The following is a 27,953-nucleotide window of genomic DNA, read 5'->3' as shown; positions in this document are numbered from 1 at the left end:
AACGCAGGCAAAGGAAATGGCTTTGACATCTTTTGGAATCCAGGCGACTCACAAACACAGAATAATGGCGGATGTTTTGGAACACGAAACCAATCTGCGGGTAAATCAATTGGAAATGATTATCATACACTAGCCATCTGTGCTAAGAAGGTGGCGAAAACTCTAGGAAATGCTCTGCCTACTGCCTGAGTAAGGAGATATATACTGTTGGGGTTTAGGTAACATAACACACGCTTCTACGAAATTATCATCATTTGAAATAGCGCTGTTTAAATGAAATTAATGAGGCTTTTAATGTTGTGTTACATGCTGACTTTTTTCATAAAACAAGAATTTTCCTAATATCCGATATATAGACAATGATTTTATTGCGGAAAAAAGGTAAAGGGTCTTAAAAAAGTCTTAAAATTAGAAATACGCAGATAATATTTCAAAAAATAAATCTATTTCTTTTACAAAACGCGATCTAGGAGAATTGAGAATTGATAAAAACAATTTCTATAATATTCAAATATATATTCTTTTCAGATAATAAGGTGAAAACGATAAAATAAATTTGCCTCCCCCAATATAGTGAGTAAGCTGTCCAGGGTAAAATGTGATATATGATACATGTGCTGCGCATCAAAAATGATTACTAACTCAGGGATTATTCTAAAGACAAGAGGTAAGGACTAGCTTCTTCTGTGTTTTCATTTTACTTTTAATTAACTTTGTGCAAATATTTTTTAACGATCTGCGTTAAAAACAACTTTTACCTAAATAATATTAAGGATTATAATAAAATGTTGTATGTCGTAGTCTTACCGAGGGTAATAGTAGAATGTTATTTAGAAAAAAAAAACTTTCGTTGTGCTGATTTTCGAATGTTTTCTTTAAATTGTATTTCTAATCAAGATATGAATGATTTATTGAATCTTTTCCTTTTTAAGTTGATTTAAAATCTTTCTCTTTGCAAAATTAAACAAAAAATATGTCGAGTGTCATAAACTTAAAAAAAAAAAAAAAGAAAAAAAAATCAGTTGTGAGTGAAAGAACGTTCACATGTTCATGTATTCACTATTAAATCAATTTCTAAAAAATATATTAAGGAAAGTTTACTTATATTATCATAGGAAATAGATCAGAAAGATATGTATACATGTCATTTCTTCTTGCTTTACACAAGTAGATAGTTCTCTATTAAGTACACTTATCATTATATCTATCATTTACTTTCCTGACGCTAGTATTTGATCTGTGTATTTGAGCGTATTTGATTGTGTATTTGACTCTTTTGATAGCTAAAATCAAATATGAAATATGACACAGTTTTTCGCTAATTTCATTTGCTCTAAGATATGTATAATGTTCAATTATATCCAAAAGTCATACTTTTTTGATTGCAACAACTTAGCCCACAGCTCACCTTTAAAATCTTACCCTATATTTTACCCTTATTATACCTTTCTCAAAATAAAGTATGGAGATCAGAAAAGAGTATATTATAATCATGTAGATGAATCGTGTTAATGATATATATTGATGCATGCTTCCTGTTCTTAGAAAAATGTTTATTAATGATTTTATATGGGGACAAATAACAGTCTAGCTTTTGCGCAACCTTTCAGTGTTAAGATTTTGCAAATTATACATGCTTAGAACACGCTCTTATCCATATATGTATCTACAAAACAGGTTTTGTAATAAACTTTAATAGCAATTCAACTTTCCTTTAGTTTCAAAAAAAAAAATAAATAAAATAAATAAACTTCATGAATTTATGATAAAATTCTGCAAATGCAAATATCTTTCTGTGAAGTACTTTGAAAAAAGAAACCAATTGAATGCTACGATTACAATCATCTGACAATTTATAGAGGCTAAACGATTCTCGTTTTGTCCTAACTTTTTATAAAACTTCAGTGTGGCAGAGTTTATTTGATTAATTCTACATATGTTATCTTGTTATCTAATTAAAAAAAGAAGAAAACCTGTAACAAAACCCGCATTTTATGCCAGACTGTACTTTTATATAGCATACTTAGATGTATAGGAACCCAATTTTTACGTCTGATATGCGTGGCTTTTTTCTTTCATGCCAGTATAGTATGCGTATCTTTCTGATAACAGAGCTGAGTATACATGTAGTAGCCATTCCTTGTAAGTGGTTAAATATGCTATCAACTCTTAAGTGTTTGATTCGAAATACAAATCACTAGATACACTTAAGTTACCTATTGGCTATTGCTGTTTTCTTCGTTAGTCACGCGTCTAAAATTGCTTCCAAAGGGGTTCAAGCCCAAAAAAAGTGTTAAGGTACATGTACATGTATACACTGTATAGACTCGGGACTAGATGGTGTTAATCACAAGTAATGGGGTTAAGAGATTATTTTAAAAAGTTCTAAGCCACCGATGTTACATTACCGGCAATCTGTCCACTGTTCAACAGTAATTTAAAAATACATATTTATTTTTTTGAAAAATTCTTCTTCACTAGCAAACATTGAGTAATGTTGGAGAGGTGGGGGAAAATGGCATTTTATTGGTTCAAATCGTGTACTAAAAATATTCTGAAAGTACGTACATTCGACAACTGATGACCTGCAACTCTACATTTATATATATGGACGACGTATTATCAATTAACGATAGCTTCCATTGTATGTCAACTCGATATATCCTAGTGATCTTGAAATAAAAGATATCACAGAGTCTGAAACATCTCTTTCATATTTTGATATTTTACTAGAAAAGACGTTAATGGTCAGCCAATTTGCAAAAACCAAGCTAAATGTGATGACCTCTACTCCCTTACTTATGTAGCAGTCCATCCTTCACACCTGCATATGGTATTAATGAATGTTTTATTGTTTAACGTCCCTCTCGAGAACTCTTCACTCATATGGAGACGCCTTCATTTAGTGATGGAGAGCTACAGAGTTTGACATATACTCGGCACTCAGGGCCATTGAGCAGTGGGGGATCTACCGGTATTTCGGGTCAACACCTTCTTTGACAAGGGACTTAGGTTTATATACGGTCTCATTCAAAGAACTGGTCTCCACATTGCACAGTGGGATTGAACCTGCGACGTAAGGGTCAAATCTACTTCGAGACTCTAGAGCAGACGCTCTGACAACTAGGCCACTCGGGCGATGACATGGGGTTTATATTAGTTCTCAGTTAATTCAATACAGAAGAGCATGCTCTATTTATAAACAATTTCTAAAAAGAGATGAGCTAATGACAAACAAGTTGATGAAACGAGGATAAAACTGTCTCATTTGAAGTCTTCTTTTTGAAAGTCTTTTGGTCGATACAATGACTTTGCCAGCAAATACAATATACCATTGAGTCAAATGCTGACTGACGGTTTCATACTTATTATTTGTCCATTTTATACTTCCCGCTTGAAAAGTGGGAGGGTTTAAAGTGATCAGGATGTCCGACTGTCTGTTTGTACGTCCGTCAATCTGTTACGCTTGGGGGTACCCATCTCTTATCCGCAACTCGTCTTCTACAACTGAGTGAAATTTAATTAATGAGATTTTCATGGAATCTTTGATACATAGTGCCATTGTGCACCTTCTACTTTCCTTTTTGATCGGACTCATTTCGGGTTTCATACGACAAAGATTAATTTATACTGCCATTCTTTCTATAATATTAAAGGGTACCCATCTCTCATCCGAAACTCCTCCTATACCACTGAATATTTAATGATACTTTCACAGAGTCTTTATTACATAATGCAACAATATTTAACATTTTGATCTGACACTTTCGGGTCTTCCAGAGCAAAACATGACCTTAATTGCCATTATACAAGGGTGATCAAAAAGTTCGCAAACTAATTGAATTACTTCCATACAAGAAACAATATTTGGTTTTAATGTTGATTATATTTTAAATTAATCCTCCCCGATTTTAATGCACATCAACCACCGTTCTGCGCATGCGCGAATCACGTGATATTGGCGGTCACGTGACCCCCTCCGTAGCGTTCTGTCACAAAAGTTAAAAGATTTTCCCGAGTTTTATATTTCTTTCCATGTGAGTTAATTTTTATGACAAGAACAGTTAATTTGTCAGAAATGGTCATATCTCGGCAACAGAATGGGTGGATAATAACATCCTTTCCAAAAATAAGCATGGCGACCATTAAAACACAAATCTTCTGTCTTAGGAGAGACCTTTATTCAAGGTGGATAGAGAATGGGTGCATCCTTTTTATCATATCTAATATGTTTAAAATCTAAAGTAAACGATATCTTAGGTATTTGATACTTATATCATTGTTCAAATATTCAACTATTTTTCAAAGTGCTAATTGGAGGTCTTTGATAGCAAATTGCTTAATTAAAAATACATATCTTTTCAAACTTGCTTTCACTGGGCAAGATGACAAGTATCATTTTTAACCATCAGCCTTCCTTCACTAAAACGATTGATCCAATCATTAATTGAATTATAGGAACTCATTTATCTCAATAAACTGTGTACAAATTATTATATGATACTGTAGAGGGATTTCTAAGATATTACAATAAATTGTACAGTCGTTTGTTGAACGAGTTCGACTGAGACAACCATTTTTCGTCACAAGTGACCTAAATAGTGACGTAATTTTCACATTGTGACGTCACAAACAAGGAGAGAAACTTTATTCAGTATATGCTATTTATAGACCCTGTGTATGGCTATGTGTGTACCGAATTTCATTCTAATCTGAATTGTGGTTTTGTAGATATAGAGATAGTTTGCGAACTTTTTGATCATCCCTCGTAATCATACGCGAGACGGGGATATCATTTAGTGAGCTCAGTGCTCAGAGTACCTCTAGTTTAAATACTGGATCGGCTACTTTTTTTCCATTTTTCCCGATCATTGAGCATAGGGTGGGTGTGACTGGTCGGAAGGGGATGTTCATTTCTCCATGGAACCTGATCATACTTCCATGTTTTGGATGTCCATGTTTGTTCTACTCTAATTTGTATTTGTTTGAATGGACCTTTGAGCTTAAATATTTATCTCCATGTATTTCATGCATAAGTTTAACAACAGGTGCTGTATAAATACACTGGGGATTTTTAAGGCCCTTGGGTCTCCTGTTTAATTGCATGAATTCTGCAATCGTCACAAAACTCTCATTATCCGACTCTCAGAACAAAATCGTTTTGTTCGTAAACAAAATGCTCAGAGGTCATTGTTCGAAAATACATGTTCTTTGGAAGAAATAATAGGATGAAATATACATGTCATCAGTTCAAGAGTTCTTTCAAGCATAAAAGCAATTTCTTTTATTGAATAAAGGCAGTTTTTTGTAAAGATAAAATATGAAGATAACGAACAGTAGATTTCAAAGTTCAAATAAACGATATAAATTGAGAGCAGGGCATTCACATACCCCTGAAAAGTTCAAAAATTGAAACAGGTACCATGGTGGAGCAAATATTCAGTGTCAACTGGTCAAACCCTACGTTACCCCATTTTCGTGATTGCATGGATGAATGGATAATTCTGTTATAGCTTGTTCGGTGTGGAAATGATGGACAATGATTTGATTGATTGATTGATTGATTGATTGATTGTATGCTGTTTTACGTCCCATTCATGAATTTTCACTCATATAGAGACGTCACCATATACCGGTGAAGGGCTTCAAAGTTTGACCTTTACTCGGCACTCATTGCCTTTGAGCAGCGAGGGATCCTTTTCATGCCAACGTCTGCCAGGACACGGGGCCTCTGTTTTTAAGGTCTCATCCGAAGGACCCGCAACTTTCAGTTGCTACCCATTTTTAAGGGGTCAGTCGCGGACAATGATTTGTATTCAATATTCGATGTATCGAAAGGATGCAAACAAGGTACGGATTTTATTGACCATAAAATTTGCGAAATGTTGGCTCTAAAGGAGATTGTTGATACCTTAATAAGTAGTTGTAATTTTGCCATCAGTCTAGTAAAATATCAAAATTTGAAACAAATTTGACTGACTCTTTGTTGCCTTCTGTTTATAAATAAAAAAAGGATCAGATCAACGAAAGATTATTTGATTGATTGTTTAATTAATCGTATGTTGTTTTACATCCAATTAGAGGATTTTTTCATATTCATAGAAACGTCATCACATAAGGTAAACGGCTTCAAATTTAAACTCGACACTCAGGGTCAATGAGAAATGAAAGCGCTCCATCACATCATTACAAGAATCGTTTTTAGAGGTATCATCTGAAACCCTGGTATTTATTACCACTTCTAATGCCAGGCGTACTGCGAAGAAAAAGACACTTCCTAGTTCGATGCAGTCCCTCGAACACAGACTTTCTGATCAAGATGCGAAAGCTCAACTCTTAGAGACTACATTGACCAATAAATTAACAAATAAAGAAAATGTATGAAACTTCATCCTTAATGTCAAATTGAAGGCCACAGCAAGAGACTTCCTCTTTACAGGAATACAAAAAATGGTGAAAAGATACATAATTCTGAAGACGTGACATGCTTTGTACGAAAGCCTATTAGGATCAATCTAGAGAAAAAAAAAATTAAAAGGCGTTATAACGCCTTTTTCGCGTTATTACGTCTTTTCGAAAGGCGTTATAACGCCTTTCTAAAATGCGTTATTACGCCTTTCCATTCTAAAAGGCGTTATTACGCCTTCCAAAAGGCGTTATTACGCCTTTCCAAAAGGCGTTATTACGCCTTTCTAAAACACGTTATTTTGCCTTTTAAAAGGCGTTATTACGTCTTTCCAAAAGGGTTATAACTCTTTTTGAATAACCATTATTTTGCATTTAACAGGCCCGTGCTTTTAACCCCCCCCCCCGCCCCCCCAACACCACCACCACCCCAACTCTACTGGCCAAACTCGGGAGTTTTCGGTAAAACTTTTGTTTAAATGCAATAATTTGCCACAGTTTTACAGACTACAACAAAATGTTCAGGAACCAAGCATCCAATAGTTAATTATAATATCCAAACTGTAGCACTGAAGACTTTTCCCCAAAAGTGTGTATGTGAAGGGGGGGGGGTACCCCATTCGCACTCGTACTACTGGCCTACTTGAAAAGGAAAATGGAAAGGCGTTATTTCATGTTAATAAATATATGAAAGATTTAATTAAAACAATCTTTAATTTAAGCAATTCTCTATATTCCTGCACATCTCACTGACAACTGTTTGCATTCGTATTTAGAGAAGGCAACACTCTACCTGTGAAGATACGATATAGGCTGATGTATCTTGGAGCTTTGCTTGCCATGTATTAAAATTCAAGTCATTTGCAGGCAAACTATTTGCATTGGTATAATGAGCAATTGAAATCAATGATCTTTGGTAGAGGTGTGTCTGGTATTTAAGAAGGACTTTGTTGGTTCAACATTGAAAATATATGACGCATTTAAAAATCTTTTTTCCTGGAAATCTAATTGTTATCTGTTTAAATTATTTTTTGAGAAATTAGTCCTATATCAAATTGTGAAATTCATGTCCCGAAGGTAAGATTTCTGCACACACACCCCCCCCCCCCCCCCCACTCCTCGGTTGGGCTAAATATGTTTAGTCATGTATTCAAAATAAAGACGTAATAACGCTTTTTAGAAAGGTGTAATAACGTCTTTTATCATATACTTAGTAGTAAATACACCGATTCTGCACGGTGTGATACGGGTGACGTCACAATACCCCATATCACGGCTCGGTCCGAAAATCCATATCACGTATCGGACCGGCGGGCCGAAAATCCATATCAAACCGGAAGTAACGTTTGTATAACGTTTAAAAGTCAATTTACTTGATTTTATTTTGATAATCATAATAAATCATTTTTAATGACATTTATGGTCTTAATTTTTTCAGTTACCTAAAATTGGCTTTATAAGATTTAAAAGAAAATGTCATAAACAAGCACGAAATATTCATCTATGACCATATGTGAACTTGCATATTAGGTGTTTTAAATATATGATAAATAGAATACTACATACTAAAATCCATATCATATGTCACATCAGCCCTCTGGCCCCATATCATATGGGGCCACTCGGGCTGATGTGACATCTGATATGGATTTTAGTATGTAATATTCTCTATTTATAAAGGCGTAATAACGCCTTTTGGAGAGGTGTAATAACGCTTTTTAGAAAGGCGTAATAACGCCTTTTAGAAAGGCATAATAACGTCTTTTAAAAAGGCGTAATAACGCCTTTTAGAAAGGCGTAATAATGCGTTTTATAAAGGTGTAATAACGCCCTTTAGAAGCGTAATAACGCCTTTTGGAAAGGCGTTATAACGCCTTTTAAAAAGGCGTAATAACGCCTTTTGGAATGGAAAGGAGTAATAACGCCTTTTTGGAATGGAAAGGCGTTATAACGCCTTTTAAATTTTTTTCCTCTCTAGATTGATCCTAATAGGCTTTCGTAGCTTTGTTAGCAAATATTAATAAAGCCGTGTGTTTCTTGCTTTTCGAGTGAAGTAATAATAAAATAGAGCAAAAAGGAAAACAAACGTACCTTTAATGCGAACACACTTAAATTTACGCTTGAAGCGAAGTGATTTTTAAAAAATGTTGTTTTAAATGACGTATTGACAACTTGAAACAGGTACATGTCATACGAATTTACATTTTGAAATATTTTTATTTACAATATTGTAATTTCAAAAAAAAAAACGTAGGCATGAAATAATTATTAATTCCTGGAGGGAGTTTCACGACTCTGTATTCTTTACACAATAAATCTATAAATGTAAATTATTTGCCAAATTATTTTGTCAAAAAATAAGACACATTTTCTAATGTCAGTAGACATCAATAGCCATATTACATTTCCTTAACCCGTTATATCAGTCGAGACACTAGTAATCACCACTCACAGAACAAGGGCGATTTGTCTTTCTGGTTAAAGATAACAATGATCCGACTTTTTACAACTGCTTCTAAAAAGTGGTAATTTTCACAGGCTTTCCAGCCATATTATTAGATAAACCTCATCATTATACAAAGAATTAGATTTCTTAGATTTAATTTTCGTCTTTGTGACGTGCTGGATAGATTCATGAGTCTTGTGAGGCTTCAATATTGATTCCTGCCCGTCGGCATAGTTATAAACGGGCATTAGGAGATAGGAATTAGACAAACATACCACAAATGAGACAGTGCAAGCTCTGTTCAAAATCCTTCAGATATAAACAGTTTGTACAAATACTTATTTTATGAACGTTCAGAATACTAACATTGATATAATTTTGTTTATCAATATTTACTGTATCTTTATCAAATGGTCCTACATTTTAAACTTCAAACTGAGTTTTCATTTTAGTGAAGAAGCAATTTTTTTTTACACATTGTTTCAAATTCCATTTGGTATATTTTGAAGTTTTCACTGCTCAGTTTCTTACACACAAAATGATTTGGCTCTAGAATAGTTTGTACATTTTTGCCCAATTTTACCATGTTGCCCGATAAACGGTATCAAAATATGTAGTTTCTTTAACTCTCAAATCGTTTATGTTACTAAGTAATTTTCATTAAGTCAAATTATGATTCTCAATGCAAGATTTTTTAAATTGCCATAATTGTTTGCTTTTTATCATTTTCAAACAATTTATCTATCGAATTTGATGTTAATAAGGGATGAAAATAAATTGTCCTCTTTTGATTCAGGAAAAATGGGGTGTTGTCTTCACAAGTATTATCTTTAGAATAAACATCATTCATGAAGCTGAGAGCAATTAATCTCTCTCTCTCTCTCTCTCTCTCTCTCTCTCTCTAAAAAATCTTCTCTATCTCTCTGATACTCTTTATCGTAATTTTTCAGGTGAAAAAACAAACTGTTTCAGCTAAATGTTCTTTTAGACTTATTTGTTTATCTTCAAAAAATGCAACTAAATTCTTACAAAAACTTTGTGAAAAAAATCTCTCAGAATTGAAAGTTTAACATATATCACAGTGTGTGTAAGTATTTGTTTTATCCAATCAACGTTTAGGATTCTTTTCATGAGAAAAAAAAAATGAAAATATATCAATACTGAAATTTTAAAGTTGAAATGTATTTATTTTAGAGTCTACGTCTCTTTCCTCTTTTTGGTCAGAGATATTTTCTGCTTCGAGAGTTTTTTACTTTATTAAACTTGTTTCATTATATAGCTTCTTTTTCTTAAAGTAGAACGTAGAGGGGGAAAAATAATGCACGTACGTGCTTCTGTCATGTGGTTGTGTCAAAATTCAGTTTTCATTTAAAAACGAAATCATCATCAAAGAAACAATGAAATTAAAGGCATGCTTTTTTACTTTTTAGATTTTATAGTCGAATGACTTCAATATGGAAACCAATGGAAAATCCAAATATTATATAACGGATGACCCGAATCAAGTGGATTTCAAAGGGTAAGCTGTGGATAAGTCTACTAATTACACAAAGACTTAGTACGTCAAAGGTGAAGATAAAAACAATGATCGATCTCAGAAATCATCTAAAGAGTACTAATTCGTGAACAGGTTATAAAATAAAACCCCTGTAAATTTCATTAGGGGTAGGATCAGGTCTAAGGGAAGAAAGAATTTCCCGCTGACTGGTCACACCCGTCGCAAGCCATATGAAGGAATAATCCATAGTTAAAGTTTGTATAAAACAATGGCCTCAAACTAGTATGCATAATGTCAGTCCAAAACGACCCACTGGTAGTTGTTTTTAAAAACAACTATAAAATCACATAATTTTCGTTTGGTTAAATTTTCGAGGTTCGAGAAAGAAATGTTGTTTTTTAGAGCTTTGAATTCGTGGTTGGAGAAGTGTTGAGTATGGCCATGGATTCGAGGGTTCCACCATACTTCAAAAACAACAAAGATTCCCCCCCCCCCCCCGAAAATTGGTGATTTCACAGTAATTTTGATATTTATCATCTATGGGCAAAGGGGGACAAAAATTATGAATTTCACTGTCCCTATCCCCTTGGATTAGAGTGCTTGATTAGTTGTCATTTTGGCATATTCAAGGAAGAAAAAATATGCGCTCTATATCTTTGGAATAAAAATCACTGGAACTTTAAAATAAAATAAAAAGTTTATGACATGACGATATGATATATTATGACTTTAACCCAAGGTCACTGTGAAAAGTTTGGGTTCCCTGCCACATATATCGTATAATTATTATAGTTTAAAATATATTTCATTCATAGAAATGGATTGCACAGCAGGCATAACTGCCTATGATCGTTCTCTCCATATAATTATTATGACAGATCTTTAATTTCCTAATGGAGAAATATTGGATCTTAATATTTCGTTAAGAGTTTATTGTATGTCGAGTTGATATGTCATTTGTTACCAAGGTCACTTCATCAAGTTCAATGTCACATTTACGACATTGAAAATAGACACTTTCAAAAATTCTGCAGGGAGGAGGAGGTGTTTTGTGAACAGTGCATCTAATTGTACATATGTAATTAGCAAAGGTGACAAATTCAAAACCACTGGGATAGGGACTCTGGTGTTATTGTAGGGCTCTTTTGAACAGGGAAATTCTTTGTATGACGGAGTGTGACCGGTAGACAGGGGATGCTCACTCCGCGATGGCACCTGATCCCACCCCTGATGTTCCTGGTTTGCATTGAATGGACTTATGAGCTTGAATATTGTTCATTTTCTCCCTCCATATTTTATTTGTAAAAAAGCTGATTGTATGTTGTTTAAATTTACACCACATTCGAGAATTTTTCACTTATATAAAGACGTCACCATATACCGATGAAGGCTTTGAATTTTGATCTTTACTCGGCACTCGATACAGAACCTCGGTTTTTACGATCTCATCTGAATAACACACAACTTTCACTTCAACTTGCCGGGTGCATGGCGAAGGAACTGTTGTTGCTATTTTTCTCGACTTAGGTCTGTCGCGTCTGAGATTCGAATTCACAATTGCAACCTTCCGATCTAATGAACTTCGAAAAAAAGTTTCTCTTCTATTCACCTGTATAAGAATAGCAAGATATATTGTATTCAAGCAACCATCAAGCCTTTTAGAACAAACAAATGAATTAAGAAGAGTAAAATAAAAATAAATGTTCGGTTTATCCTAAGGGATGAATGTGCAGTGTCAGAAAGTCAAACGATACTGAAATTCTTTGGAGTTTATGAGATTCACACACCACAGTACATCTGTAACATGTGGTCTATTTAGGAATGAGTATATCGGTTTGGTTTTCCTTTTAGAGAAGAGTATGTTTATATCAACGGTCTCGACATAATACTAACTTTAATATTACTTATACCGTATTTCTCTGCTCAGGACCATTTTGTATTCTTTTCTGGATTTTTGGGGTCGAGTACTATTCGTTATCTTCATATGTTTTATTATCTAAAAGTTCAATCACTGATCTCGTACTACAAGTAATTATGTTAAAAGTAACATCATGATATACTGTGTTCTTGTGGCATTGAAAACCAGTCGTTGCAAAAGATTTATAAGTTTTTTTTTATGTGTGTTTTATGTTTTTTTTTTGAGCTTGTAAACGTCTTTAAAAAATTGCCTTAAGCTGACCAAAACGATATTTAGATGAAGCAATTCTTGAATTGACCAACTTCCAATATATTGCTTGATAACTAATTTTGTTAGATATGTTTCTCTTATATTACATATTATCATAAATGGAACTGAAGATATAATCAATTTGCTTGAGCAGTTAACATACTTATTATGTATGCAATTTAACATTTTTCATTAGTTTAAACCTCACTATTGCACCTTTTCTTCTAAATTGTTTTAAAGGTAGTAGGTAACCAAAGAAAAAAATATAAAATTGTCAAAGAATAAATTGATGATAGGTATGATAAACGTATTATTTTTTTTGAAATTAAATTTTTTAAAAAAGGACAATAAATTAATAATTCTTTAAAATTGTCCATGCTGCATGCTTCAAATCCCAAACTCCTTATTTTTTCTTAAACTTTCATTTTTTAAAGTGTATTACGAAGACTTGAAAGTTAACCGTCATTTCAAATGGAAGGAAGAAATGAGAAATGAAATATCATGACTGTAAAGATATGCAATAGAGCCAATATTTTGTTTGATCAAATTTCTTTTAATTGTTAAGAGAAATTTATACATTTTATTCGGATTTCATTTTTGTTTTCGTATATTATTTTTACTTTTACACGAATGTCTTGCATTTCTATTTGATAGAGATAAATCTATATAGATCATCAGATGCGTAGAGATGGCCAATATTGTCCGTTTTAAAAAGTTTATGAAGCTGAAAAAGAAAACACAAAAGCCATTGAGTATAAACAATACAACTTGAATTTTGCGAAAATGAAGTGAACGATAAAATATCTTATCATGTAAGCTGTCTGAAACATTTCGGCGAAAGCAATTTCCCAAGTGTTTAAAATGTCTCTGCCAAGGAAGAAAATGTGTTGTTTTCATCACAGTGAACGTGAATCTTGTTTCCTGTCAGAAATGTTTACAAATTATTACTTCCTCCCAAGATGCCGATGTTGATATAGTTATCACATAATAATTCACACGTCGACATACTCTCAGCTGAATCAAAATGGATGATATCGTTGTTACTTTAGATAGGGGTTGAAACTGACAACCATTACTCTTCAATATATGAATGCCATCTTTACGTCTTTTCCATATTATTTGAGTTTTATCGTATGTAAAGCATATTTTTGATTAATTATAAGAACTATACTTACATTTTATTAATCTAAATAACCCACTATATTATAAATTAAATAAATCTTAAAGGCCACTAAATTATTATATAAAAATATTGTTCAAACTGTATATAAACTTACTAATACCTAAGATTTACTCATATTTCAACTATTTTGTAGATCAGTTTTACATTTGCTACTCGTTCATTATTTCTCCAGAAGAGCTGATAAGATTATCACTAATATCATTACAAACAGATAGCAAGGGGATTTCACACGTCCACTGTTTACAGAACGATAGCTTTCCTCTTCAATAACACAGTTTTGCTTTATTGGCAGTTAATCATTTGCAGTAATCTTACTTCAAAGTACAATTTGAATGGAATGAAATATTCAGCTGATGAAGGAAACATTTTTCTTGCATCTTCACGATTTCAAATTTTTCAATCAAAACACGAATATTAAAACTTAGGCTACCAACAGAGAGGAGGACTCTATTGCCCAGCTATGTCCAGTGGCCAATCTTGGCCTAAGTGGTATTTAAACGATAGGTTTAATTAAGCATCTAGCAAGCTTTTTCCCAATAACCTTAAAGATGAATTGAAGATCACGAACGGGAACCACTCTCAAATTTAATTTATACAAATTAGGAGAAGAGCGAACACTGACCTCGGAAAACAGAGAAGTCAAAAGCATTCTGAGTTAAATTCTTGATTGCCCAGTAGGGAACGAATCCAAAAATATACCATTGGAGAGACTGTCTACCAGCAGAAATATATGTCCGTGTTTGCTCTGCTCCTATTTTGTATTGTTTTATGGACTTTTGAGCTTGAATACTGTTCGTTATCTTCATATGATTCATGTTAGAAATGTAAAGAAAACAAAAAGTGATCACTCTTTAATGTCCATTTAAACACATTACAAATTATGAGCAGCACCAAAACGGACATCTGAAAACCAATGTAGGATCGGGTGCATTTTGTGTGCTTCTCATGATTTCATAAAAACATGTATACCGAGCAACTTGATTTGAAGCTAATTGCCATTTATTTGTTTCAACTAATTGTAGATCACAAAATGATTTCAATCAACCATGGTGGAATAGAAAGAGAACCCGCCTTGAAATAATCCTTATTTTCATTTGTCTTATATGCATTGCCGTTACGACCATCCTAATAGTAATAGAAACAACAAGAGGTAAATTGATGTGTCTTTCTTCATCGATTTTAAATACCATGTAATTCGAATATCCAGTCTAAGTAAATATGTTCATATTTTTTTTTTGTTTATAGTGAGCGATAGAGAAAATCAACGGAAAGGAGAAGAGTCTAAACACGGGATATGTTTGACAGAAGAATGTGTCAAAGCATGTAAGCATAGATCTATATTCGATATAATGTTATTCCCCTGAACGCATAACTTCCAACGGACGGCCTAAAAACTGATTAAGAAATCTTTGTATTGGAGATGTAAAACATAAATGATAGCGGATATTACTTTAAGAATATATTTTATTACCCCAAGAATATTAAATTCTTACTGGAAATTGAAGAGTAAAAAATGCATCAAGGTTGCTCAAATCATTATGTTCCTTTCAAGATATTAATTAAGAGCACAGTATTTATATTTTTATGTTTTTCAGAATGAAATAAAATTCCATTGATCTATGACTCCTTATGAAAGAAAAATGTTCAGATCCTCAATAATTTTATCAGAATCCAGAGTTAACGTCCTAGTCTTCAAAACAAGAACATAAACATAATAATTACTATTAATTTCAAATATCATACCCATGCAAAAGAAAGCATGTACTTATTCTTCAACAAGTCCTTGAAATTCAAAAGAAAAGAGTAGAATCGACAGTGTATATTTTTATGTTTTGACAACTGCAAATGAGATAATTATATATTTTATATGGTGAAAAATCACCAATAAATGTAGCTGAAATTGTAATAATGAACGGAAAATGAAAGCAAAGTTTGTTTATGTGTTCAAGTGTAAATATTTATGTTTTTTAATAAAAATTTTACGTTTCAGCTGCTCGACTTTTGAAGGGAATGGATCAGACTATAGATCCATGCGATGATTTCTTTGAGTACGCTTGTGGATCTTGGAATAAAATTAATGTAATACCTGAGGACAGGTCAGGTTACAATACATTTGCCAAATTACGCGATGACTTGCAAGTTATTCTAAAAGGTAAATCTTTAAAATCATACTGTTTATATCGTTTGTTTCTCATTAGGTTGAATTACAGGGGATAAATTTGTAATCAAGACGTATTTAAAAAAAAAATAGCCTTATTATTTTCAAATTTGTAGGTATAAAGAGCAGAACATTGAATTCAGTAAATTAGTATGTTATTTCAAAACTCAGTATGTTAACATTGAAAGAAAGCTAACAAACCTTATTTTAGAGTTTGTCCAGTTCCCGCAAATTATGTGTATAATATATGGATGTAAATTTTTAATAATTTTGGTCATGTTTACATCATTTTCGATACAATGATGCGCATTGAAATAGTTAAATTTAGATTTTGAATTAACATTTGAGCTCTAGTATGAACGTTTCTTATTACATAATGACAGTTTATATCTTTAAGGATTTCTCAGAGGTTTCTTTATATACTGTAATTTGTACTGTACACAAATTTTCGTTTATTCAAATTTTCGAGGTTCGCGATTCGATACAATTTTCTCAAATTCTTAAAATTTGCATAAAATAAAATTTGTAGCATTCAATATCCACGATCATTCATGTTTCATTATCGAGTGTCGCTATAACCTACGTGTATACACATATATTAAAAAAGGAAATGGACATAATATATAGTATTTTATGTGAACGTTTATTTCTATGAATGTATTCATCAAAATATAAAATTAATTTGTAATAAAATGAATTTAAGTTATAATCATATAATGTAATGCAAAATAAAAGTTTACAGCGAGAAAGCATTCCTTGCATTCGAGTTCTTATCCTATTATTTTATTACATAGAATTTAATTGTTTTAGATTCGAACGAACATAGTGAGGGAGAATAAAAATAAGTGTATAGAGAATTCTCTAATTTGATTTTAGAGGAAGAAGCACCTAATAAAGTTAAAATACCAAGGTATATAGGGTATAGTACAGATGCTGTCACTGATACCAGTAATCAAAACATTTATTTTTAAATAATACCAACGAGTAAATGATGAACGGGATCTCTTGAAAATTATAGAATTTTTTGTTTTAGGAATAAGGACTTCCTTTCTTCTAATCATTACATACAATACTGTTTTTAAGGCTTCACTCTTAATCTTTAGAATGTTCATTGAACCCACCAGCTAGAATGCATGCTCCTGATTACTACATTAATTTTATCTCAAGAGGTGACGCAAGAAAATCTATTTGGGATATTTTATCTCGATTGCTTGAATTCGTTGATAGATACATTAAAGATTTTTGGATGCATGGCATTGTAATGCCTAAACTATGTCTTATTTTATAGTCATCTGCATCAGTTTTGTACACAGCTTTAAATTCTTGTTAAAACCTACTCAAAATATTTAAGATTGCTGTCTCCAATATTGATAAATGACTTTTCTATACACAATATCATACATTCAAGGTTACGTATGTTTGCCAACATCATTTTTCTGTAATTTAATGGGCCTATTATCTCTATGATTGAATGACAACACACTTAACAGGTATCGTAGCATGGCTGCATTCAAACATAACTAAAATGTGTTCGAGGAAAACTCTCTTCTCTCTCGAGTGTGTCGATAATCATTATTTCTTAGCAAACATAAATATTTTTTTTTCTTTTGCTAGTCACATCTTCTTTATTGTCCAAGATATACAATGTTTTAATCGGAATAGATACATTCATATTTAATTTTTTTAATCACAAATGCCTTCATTCTAAACAAAACTACCACATTAAGCACAGACATCTTAATGTACAGTGTATTGTCACGTATTTAAAAAGTTTTTTTTTTTGTTTTTTTTTAATCCATTTTGATCTGATGCTTAATTGTAAAATAAAAGTTAAAACCTTTTACGGATATACATAATCCAGTATAATTATCATAAATTTTTGGAGCCGAACTAAGGATCTGTATGTTTATATTGATATATGTTTTTAGAGACATTGTCACTGTTGTAAGAAACAGTTATATAGAGAGAAGATAGAAGTATCGTTGAATATTGTTGAAAGTGTGATCATTACATTTTTAGAATGAAAGAAAACTAATTCCATCTCTGGTGACTATTGAGCTTTTCCAGTCAGATCCATAATAGATGCCAGTCGAGCGGGCATTGATTTTGAATGTCTTATTTATCCTAAAGTATGTTTCTTTTAAGATTTAATTCCATCGTATATAATAAAATTTATTTTCAGATTTACTGGAACAACAAATATCAAGTACAGAACCAGAGGCCACTCAAAAAGCCAAGCATCTTTACAGGTCATGTGTTAATGAATGTAAGTACCCACTTATTATGTATATATATAAGTATACGTTTCCTATCTGTCTAATTTCTAAACATTTTTCGTATGATTTTCTTTTCGTATGATTTTCGACGTCTTGAGTTTTTTTTTATCTTCTTTCTTCTTGCTAATTAACAAAATTAACACTCACACCTGGATAAACAGTTCTGCCACTGCAAATATTTATTGTTTAACCCCCTCTCTGCCCAGGAACAACCCCAACGTTCTTTTTATCTTCGAGATCATCAATCAAAACGTCCGCGTGGTTTATTGTTGGAATAGGAGAAAACGTGTTTACCATGGATCCTGATCTTTTGCTTGAAATCAATCCACAATATTTTATCCACGATTTCACTTCTTTCTGCCTCTATAGTCAGTATATCATAAATAATACAGAGGTAGTGTAAGTATAGCAGTGATGTTTATTTTGAAATTTTGAGTGGAAATCACGAGTATCCAGATATCATACCAACCACGCCCATTCATATATTAAATTGGCATAACAAAGAGTCTCATTTGTATTATAGTTGGAAATTACTAGTATGTGTTCGGGGAAGAACTTCCAAAAGCAATAGAGTATGATTCAGCAATCACTTTTGGATTTCCTCGCCTGTTACAATTAAGCATGGTTTCGTACTTCGTAGCTTTTGAACATTTTCTTGAATTTGGACATACATAGATTTTGAGCGTGGGTCGTTACATGTTTCTAAAAAAAATAAGAAGTACACTGTAAGCTTATTCTTAAAATCTATCGAATGAAAGACACATTTAATTGATAACAATTCTCTAAGGTGCTGAGCAAATGCCTTATATTGATCAATTAAATTCTAAACAGGTGGGATTTTATGTGATACTAGTATTAGAGATCTTGAATGTCAGATACAATATTATATAAAATGAGAGGAGTAATAACCGATAGATTCAGCAGTTACTTTTTTCCTATTAAATTATGATTGCTGAAAGTATCAATAGGAATATACGAGATTTAATTTATTTAATGCTAGGATGGAAGAACAAAATTTCTTTTGAAAACATTTGTTTTGTTTTATTGAGAACATGTCGGAGGAATTGGACACAAGTTCCAAAAACATTTACAGATGCTCTTAAAATTGTTCTTTTTGACACAATTTAAGAACATCTGAAGTCTAAATGAAAAAAGTAGATGATTTTTTTCCCATGGAAGCTCCCATTAAAATTCAGTTAGGCAGATTCAACAATGAAAAAAATGAGCAGGGAAAAAGCCAGGTAAAGAAATTGAAATATACGTACTTTAAGGTAAATTCAAACTAGAATGAGAAATACGTACTTTACTGGTTGAGGTTTTTTCAGGTTTTGGGTTTTGCATTTTTTCTGCAATTGATGCTACGTTAATTCCCGTACTCATAGTCAAATAAAGGTATATGTTATTGTTTGTTCTATTGTAAAGCCGGTTTAGGTATGTATGCTACATTTTGTATTATTAATATGGAATTTATGGCACCTGATCCCACTTCTGATGTTTTGGAGGTCCGTGTTTGATCTGCTCTTGTTTTGAATTGTCTTATGGATTTTTGATCTTGAATACTGTTCGTTTTCTCTATATGTTTCATGCATTGTATGTTTCATTCATGCTCTAGAAATCTATGCAATGGATTCCTTAGCAGTGTTAAAGTATACAGTGATTTTCATAAGAAAGAAAGGGGATGTGATATTCATTTGATGTAAATATCATTGCTTGATAAATGATGTTAAAATGTGATTTGTGATTTGGAAAAAAAAGGATTTAAAAATGGCATTGAATAAATGCATAACTTCTTGAATGAATTATTTTCCTATTCGTTGTATAATGTAAAATAGTTTGCTGACATCCTTAAAGCTATGGTTTCAAATAATTTTTAGGCACATGTTTTCTTGATTGAGACAGACCAATGAATTAGAGGATACATGTATACGAATTTCACATTTGTGTTATCATGAAATCTTCAAATATAGTTTCCTCGAATTCATTTATCAATCGTAGTTTTAATAGGACATACATTTTGTCCCATACACAAAGAGTTAAATGTATTCCAAGTGAGCAATTAAAAAAAAATTATCTCTCTTTGAATTTGGTGTAAATTGAGACAGATCAACGAATTATATGATCAACGAAATACGAATCAACGAATTATATGATCAACGAAATACACGTTTGCGTTATCATGAAATCGAAAAACGGACTTTCCTCGGAACCATATATTAATCGAGTTTTTTTCCCTATTTTAATTTGGTATAAACACCTCCTTACGTATGAGATGTTACCACAAATTGTAAAAAAAATTATGATAATAAAATAAAACTGCTTCATTATGCATAATTGTGTATCATTGGTTTATGACTGCCAAACAGAAAATAATATAAATTATAACTTCTGAAATTAATATAAGAGGCATTGTTATTTTTCTCAAGCTCTATCACTTCATGATTTTAATAGCAATGATTGAGGAGCGAGGGCTTGAACCAGTGAACAGGTTTCTTGAAGAACTCGGGGGATGGCCAGTCACCTACAAATCAAGTCAACAATGGGACGAATCTAAGTTCAAATTTACAGAGCTTTTAGTGAAGCTGAAACTTTACAATAACAAAATATTTGTTGATCAGTGGGTGAGCGCAGACGATAAAAACTCGGATGTTAATATAATACAGGTGAGAGAGGGAATTCTTCGGTTTTTGACCTTTTCTCGTTTTTCTCTTGAAAACAAATGAAGGTTTTTGACTTCTTAAGTTATCACTCAAATAATAAATCACGTTCAAAACTTTCTTTTAATGCAAAAGTTTGAGTGATTTGTAATTGTGATTTGTGAAGGTAAAAATATATATGTATATTTTGTAAATAGAATATTCATTTTAGTTAGACCAACCGGAACTTGGAATGCCATCACGTGATTATTACCTGCGAGGAGTTGAAGATGCGGATGTTCAAATTTATGAAAAGTTTGCAATTAATGTTGCAATGATGTTTGGAGCAAATGAGACTCAAGCAAGACTAGACATGAGGGAAATGGTCGAGTTAGAGATAGAATTGGCCAATGTAATTTATTTATGTATATATATATATACATGTATTATATCATTCAACAATGGAATATATGATTAGTAAACAAAAGTTTACTAAGCATTATTTTTATACTTAATCAGGCTGTTTGAATTTATGTTGTCTTAGAATTCAGTGTCAACGTAAAATATTAATGTATGCCTTTGATTTAGGCACAGAAGATGAATTTACACAGTTACAAATGATAGGAAAAATAATTTAATGTTTTATCATCATAAGAATAACGAACAAAATATATTAACAGATAACTACACCCCAAGAACAACGTAGGGATGGAGAGGAGCTATACAATAGAATGACAGTCAAAGAACTTCACGAAAGAATTCCTGGGGTATACTAACGGCGTTACATGCTGTCATTTGTGTTGTGAATTTTGCAATATTTATATGAATGAATATGGCATTCATGACAACTAATGTACGAGGTGTTATCAAAAAGTTTGTGGACTAAGGCTATAAAATAAGTACTATTTTATCTGAGCTTGCAAATTTTATACGGAACATAAAGCAAAAAATAAAGAAATGTTGAAAATTTTAGCTTGATACGTTCGTTATTTCCCAAATTATTATAAAATAAAAACAACATTATATGATCACCCGGCGCCATCGCTGCTTAGTTTCATGACGTCCGACAACGTCATTATTTTTCAATGTCCGCTTCTTATACCTCGTACACTTACAGTATTTTGATGAGATTCCCTTAAGTTGAGTAAGGACTTCAACCCGTCTTGTTTTGGACTTCAACCCGTAATGTCATGAACAGCAGCTTTCGATGCATATATTACTGTAAATGGATTTATTAGTTCAATATAACTAAAACACATCAGCGTCATTATTTGACAGATAGATTTTTCAAACCTTGACTACAAATCGACATTAACTTTGCATCCCTTTTCTCTCTGAATCTATTTTGGCATTAAAAAACAAGTAATATGGATGCATATTATTCCTCCGTAGCCAGTTTAAACATTTCCTAGGTGTATACCAGTTTTTCTAGGGGCAAAACGTTATAGAATGTTAAAAAGGAAACCCCTCCCCCTTTTGACGTCATTTTCAAGGCAATATTTGTTTGGATACTCCATGTAAAATTTACAATAAAATTTCATAGAACTTCCAGAATGAGGTAAAAATTCCACATTTTATGGAAAAATATTGTTCCAACACATACCTGAATTAACGGGACTTTTGGATGTCAAATGTTCATATCAAATTAGTTTATCGTAGTTACACTCAGGTCGAAAAAACGTCGTTTTTGAGGTTGCGCCGCCTGGACATACCATTGCTTACAAAAACTTTACTAATTTATTTAAAAATAAAATTTATGATTTGTGGTTTATTCTATAGATAGAAAAGATAATGCTTACTAAATATTTCAAAATTCATTGATGTACCTGAAGCGGTTTTAATTTTATGGCGCTAGTCCACGAACTTTTTGATAGCCCCTCGTAATGGTAATGATTTTATTATTTGTAGTTTGACTGGCTGTTGTATCTCAATCTGATTTTTGAAAAAGTAAACATCACAATTCCTGAAACAGAGGAAATTGTCGTTTATGCCCCAGAATATCTCAGTAAAATGGTGAAAACAGTCGAAAAAGCAAACAACAGGTATAACTAATTTATCTGGATATTGTATTTACTTTTCTATTGTGGTAATTTTGATAAAACATGTATTTTTTATTTATCAGGCTGTTGGCAAATTATATGATTTGGCGAATTATGATGAACCGGGTTACAAATTTACCACAGATGTACAGGAATGTTCGAACAGAATATTACAAGGTATGAATATCGCATACAGAGTGAATTATTTCTACATAATCCTTAAAAAAGAATATTCAATAAATTAGTGGTACTTTCTACATACTTTTCTAGAAAATATACGGATCGGACACGGAGAGGTCCCGATGGAGAGACTGCATTAGCTATGTCAATGACAACATGGGTAACGCTGTAGGGCGCCTGTTTGTGAAGGATCACTTCGATACAGGAGCAAAGGAAGTGGTATGTCCGCAGGCAAAGGGTTAGACCTAAGAGGCTTCATTTAACAACCATAGTCGTTTATTTTTTTAATTTTTAAGTGACCCAGAAGTATATATACAGTCATTTCAAAATAGGCCGTTTCAACAGCCCCAACTGCATTTTGGTGGTCGAAGAAAAATTAACCCAACTTAATTTATTTTTTGGTATATATAAAAGTGATACACATATAGTTAAATTCACAATCGATTGCATGTATTCTAATGCCTATATTTCCTGAAATTGTTTCATGTACAATGTTTAAATCAACAGCACTGCTGTTCCAAAAATTCTAATAAAACACTGATACAGCGTATATTTATACAGATGTATAGGTTATGAACTAGATGATTCATATATCTTTAAGTATCATGACATTACATTTTTTATTGTAGGCTTTAAATATGATTCATGACATCAGGGCTGCCTTTTATGATTTGTTGGAAGAAGTGTCGTGGCTGGATCAGAAAACTAGACAAGTGGCTAAAGAAAAGGTACAAGTATTGAATTTCACAGGTTTTTTAAATTATTGCTTATGTATAACAACATGTAAACATTTGCTGTTTTGATAACAAAATGTTGATCTCTATAAGGCTGAGGCTATGGCAGAAAAAATAGGATACCCACCATTCATTCTGAACGATACAGCATTGGATGAAAGCTACAATGCAGTATGTAATTAAATGAACAATGTTGCTTATTCTTTTGTCTAACATTTTTCCTTAAAAAAAAAAAAGAATAATGAATTTAAGTAATTTCTACTTTGTGAGTTGTTTAAATTGATATTCTTGTCTCAGCGAAAATTAATAAATTTGATTCTAATTCAATTTAAAGGTAACTTTCTCCTCTGATACATATTTCGAAAATGTGTTGGAAAATATTCGGTCGATAGCTTGGAGCAACTCGAAAAAACTGCGGGAGCCTGTTGATAAAACTAAGTATGCATCTATTTCTAAATATCAACTTTAAAATAGTTCATGGATTCTTGACTTCTAATTACATGGCATTTTTTCCATAATGAACTTAGATAATAAAGAATGTTTATTTTTCAATAGATGGTCGACTACACCAGTGGTAGTGAATGCATTCTACAGCTCAACCAAAAATCAAATAAGTATGAAAGTGGACTTATGTATCATTTTCATGTCTCTTTCATATTAAATCAGCTTAAAAATAGTTTAATATTGAAAATGATAAGCAAATTATTTATATTACTGTTTTTTGTTTGTGGGAAGATAAATTCGAGGGTAAAAGTTATCACTAGAACTCAATGAATATTGAAGATTCTAAGTACTTGAATTCATTGCGAATGACTTTCTCACATTAAACAGTGTTTCCTGCGGGGATTCTTCAACCTCCATTTTACAGTAAAGGTTACCCAAGGTAGATAATTCTTTGAATTTTAAATTAATTCTTGTATTTGTGATAACAATAATAATTTTTATTTCTCCAATTTGAATTCCTTCAGATCTCTAAATTATGGTGGTATTGGCATGGTAATAGGACATGAAATTACACATGGATTTGATGATAGAGGTGAGAATCTTTATTGTTAAAAAAATATGTATACATTGAGAAGATTTATAATGTTCTAAAATGGTGCCAGAAATAAAAAATTGAGCATATGAAGAATACTTTCCCAATATAATGAATGCCATGGAGGTAAAAGAACAGTATTCGAGTTCCGAAGTTCATTAAGTACAAGGAGCAGAGTAAACATGAACATCTAAAGCATCAGGTGGGATCAGGTGCCATGGAGGAGTTGGCATTCATTGTCACTCGGTACAACCGCCGTGTGCTCCTCGCCATGATCGGGAAAATAACCGAAAAATACGCCGACGATTCAGTGTGTAAATGATTGTCTAACATTTCAGTATTAATTTATCACGTGCTGTTATCTTTTAAAGGCCGACAATTTGACAAATTTGGAAATCTAAAACAGTGGTGGGATGATGAAGTGATAGCTAAATTCAAGGAGAAAGCTCAGTGTATAATAGAGCAGTATGGAAATTACACAGTGCCTGAGGTTGGAATAAATGTAAGTGAATAATATACAATGTTAAATGAATCATTTAAGCAATGTCATTTTTTCTGGTTTAAAATTGATAATTTAACCGCAATTGTATATATTTGGTTTTTATGGTATCTTCTTTAATTTTGATGGTATTTTTGTGTTGATATTTGCAGTTGAACGGAGTTCAAACACAAGGAGAAAATATAGCAGACAATGGAGGGTTAAAAGAAGCTTATAGGGTAGGTTATATTCGGGCAATTATTGCATACGTCCTCCAGTAAAGATTAAGATGTAAAGAAGTTGAAAATGCGCTTAATGTGTGTTATTCACTTTTTGCTATAGTGTTGTGAAAAAAGTTATAAGTGGAGGTATAACTAAGAACTATAGATCATGATTGTACTTGGTTTATAAGGGTTCACATTCACTTCATTTTGAAAATTCTTGGAAATTTAATTATGAATGTAAAAGTAAAGATAACAGATAGTGATCAAAACAAAATCCATACACAATACAAACATGTGAAGAGGGCAAAAAACACTGACCTTTGGAATTTTCAGAGATGATGGCAAATAAACGTGGACCACACCTGGAAATTTTTAGAGAACATAAAGTTATAATTTTCTTCTGGTCTTTTTAAGAGAGTAATTGCTTAAGAATTTATAAATATTTTAACAATAATGCCTCGTTGTATGTTTTGATTTACGTTTTTATCTTAATATCAATGTTAATGTTTAACATGTCTTATGAAGGCTTATGAGAAGTGGATACACAAACAAGACCGAGAACCTGATAGACTTCCAGGACTATCACACCTCAGCAACAAACAACTATTCTTCCTGAATTTCGCTCAGGTATTTATGATTCAAAACGTATAATTAATGAATCAAAATTTATCTTAAAAAATATATACCGTATGTTTTGTCTACTATACATTTTGAAAAGCATTTTCGTAATTCTAGGTTAATCATTTTTAATGGTCATTTTAGATTTATCAATTATTTATTTATTTGATTTATTATTTATGTCCGTAGCTATGATCCTAAAAAAATATCAATTTGTAGAAAACAACATTTTTTTTACTAGAAATACTTTAAGAAAGACATAGTTAAATAGTTAAAGAAATTTACATTCTGATTGAAAACATGTAAAATGTTCAAAAAGTTTTATCCTCTTTGAAAAAATCAAATCCCTTATCACTCATCACAACCTGTACTGTAATAGGCAAAAAGTGATCAAATCGTTAAATTCGATACCATTCTTAAAAAAAAATTATTTGGACACAAATTAACTCAGATTACAGTATAAACATTAGTTCAACTATGTATCACTTTGAATGACTTTAATGATACAACAGGTATGGTGTGGTACAATGAGACCAAGAGCAGTTATAAATAGAATCCGAACAACCCTTCATAGCCCTGGAAAATTCAGGTATTTTTTTACCTATCTCTGTAGTACTTCGATTAAAGATTTCAATAACTGTGAATTTCGTTCATAATGTAAAAGGAAAATTTCTTTTTCTGTGTGAAGTAAATGAAGCTATTCTTTTTTCAGGGTTATAGGAACATTGCAAAGCATGCCAGAATTTTCAGAAGTTTTTAATTGTCCTGCAAATTCTTACATGAATCCAGTTAAAAAATGTCGAGTTTGGTGATGCTTGTTACAAAGAGAGCATTAGTGTTATACTATTTTGATAATGAATCTGTCATTTCTTCTGATTATTATTTTATAATTACAGGGATATGAATTTTATATTCTGTCTACAGAGATTGGAAAATATCATGTGATACACATGTATACATTTTTTTTTCCCAAAAACGGAGCAATCCTTTTACATAAATAGTAAAGATATCTCAGTTTCCATTGATAACAATTCATTTTCGATACTACAGAGGCCCTAATACCCTACATTTTATGGACCATTTTCAGATAAGAAAAAACATACATACTACTACAGAAGGAAATTAATGAGGCATTTGTCCTGTTATATTATGTACATTTTCATTGACGAAAATGGCCAATAAATTTGACAGGTTGACATACTCGTGTGTTCATTTAGAAAGAATATGTCTTATTTTAACTAGATTGCATTTTCTGTAAATATACATAAATGGATGTTTATTTGTGATTTCCTACCTCTTTCATCTTTCATACGTTTATATAAATCTGAAATTAATCTATGTATACATGAATTAGATTTTAGTTCTTAAGAATGCAGATACCTTAGTATTTTATGACAACCACTGTTTCAGTATGTGCATATTTCATATTTCTTTTATTTCGATGTACATAAATTAAAGGTCACGTTAATTCCATTTACATTTAGAAAACTAGGGAATCAAAATGGGATTACCAATCAATAACTATAGTCTACTTTTTCTAATAAAATTGGTTATTAATGTTTCTGTTTGTTTGATTATTGTATTAATATCCCCCTGACACCATTATATTCATGTATAGAGTGATGTGCATGTAAGCAAAGTCTTTGTTTGGCTAGTATCTCATTTTATGACATATTAGCGGTAAATAATGTTTTTCAGTGTATTTAAAGGTTTTTTTGGTGAGCTTGAGATAAAAGATACCACAGAGTCTGACACATCTGTTTCATATTTGAATATTTTACTTGAAAGGGACGTTGATGGTAATCTAACAAGCAAGCTCTATGATAAACATGATGACTTTGACTTTTCTATCTTCAACATTATACAGCAATATACCTT

General features: G+C 31.9%; 1 protein-coding gene across 1 annotated transcript; it reads left to right on the top strand.

The window, feature by feature from the left end:
• Positions 1–308: 308 nt before the first annotated feature.
• Positions 309–27,636, top strand: LOC134249659 (neprilysin-4-like). Its single transcript, XM_062731994.1, has 24 exons — positions 309–381; positions 529–667; positions 10,282–10,370; positions 14,722–14,849; positions 14,945–15,022; positions 15,690–15,851; positions 18,040–18,123; positions 20,582–20,793; positions 20,999–21,178; positions 21,447–21,533; positions 22,675–22,808; positions 22,889–22,982; positions 23,076–23,204; positions 23,615–23,713; positions 23,813–23,890; positions 24,054–24,157; positions 24,275–24,333; positions 24,551–24,602; positions 24,688–24,755; positions 25,127–25,257; positions 25,407–25,472; positions 25,983–26,084; positions 26,588–26,664; positions 26,788–27,636. Exons 3-24 carry the CDS (start codon positions 10,306–10,308, stop codon positions 26,885–26,887), a joined length of 2,289 nt encoding a protein of 762 aa, XP_062587978.1. The 5' UTR covers positions 309–381; positions 529–667; positions 10,282–10,305; the 3' UTR covers positions 26,888–27,636.
• Positions 27,637–27,953: the final 317 nt, after the last annotated feature.

Source organism: Saccostrea cucullata, unplaced genomic scaffold (assembly GCF_032062105.1).
Source record: "Saccostrea cucullata isolate Sc308-1 unplaced genomic scaffold, CSIRO_AGI_Scuc_v1 ctg511, whole genome shotgun sequence".
In the NCBI taxonomy this organism is placed as follows: Eukaryota; Metazoa; Mollusca; class Bivalvia; order Ostreida; family Ostreidae; genus Saccostrea; species Saccostrea cuccullata.
This window is presented reverse-complemented; position numbering and strand designations above follow the sequence as displayed.

Coding starts and splice junctions, on each gene's coding strand:
- LOC134249659 (XM_062731994.1), top strand. CDS start 10,306: ATGGAAACCAATGGAAAATCCAAATATTATATAACGGATGACCCGAAT. Junction 10,371..14,721: donor AATCAAGTGGATTTCAAAGG/GTAAGCTGTGGA, acceptor AACTAATTGTAG/ATCACAAAATGATTTCAATC. Junction 22,983..23,075: donor TTCGAACAGAATATTACAAG/GTATGAATATCG, acceptor ATACTTTTCTAG/AAAATATACGGATCGGACAC.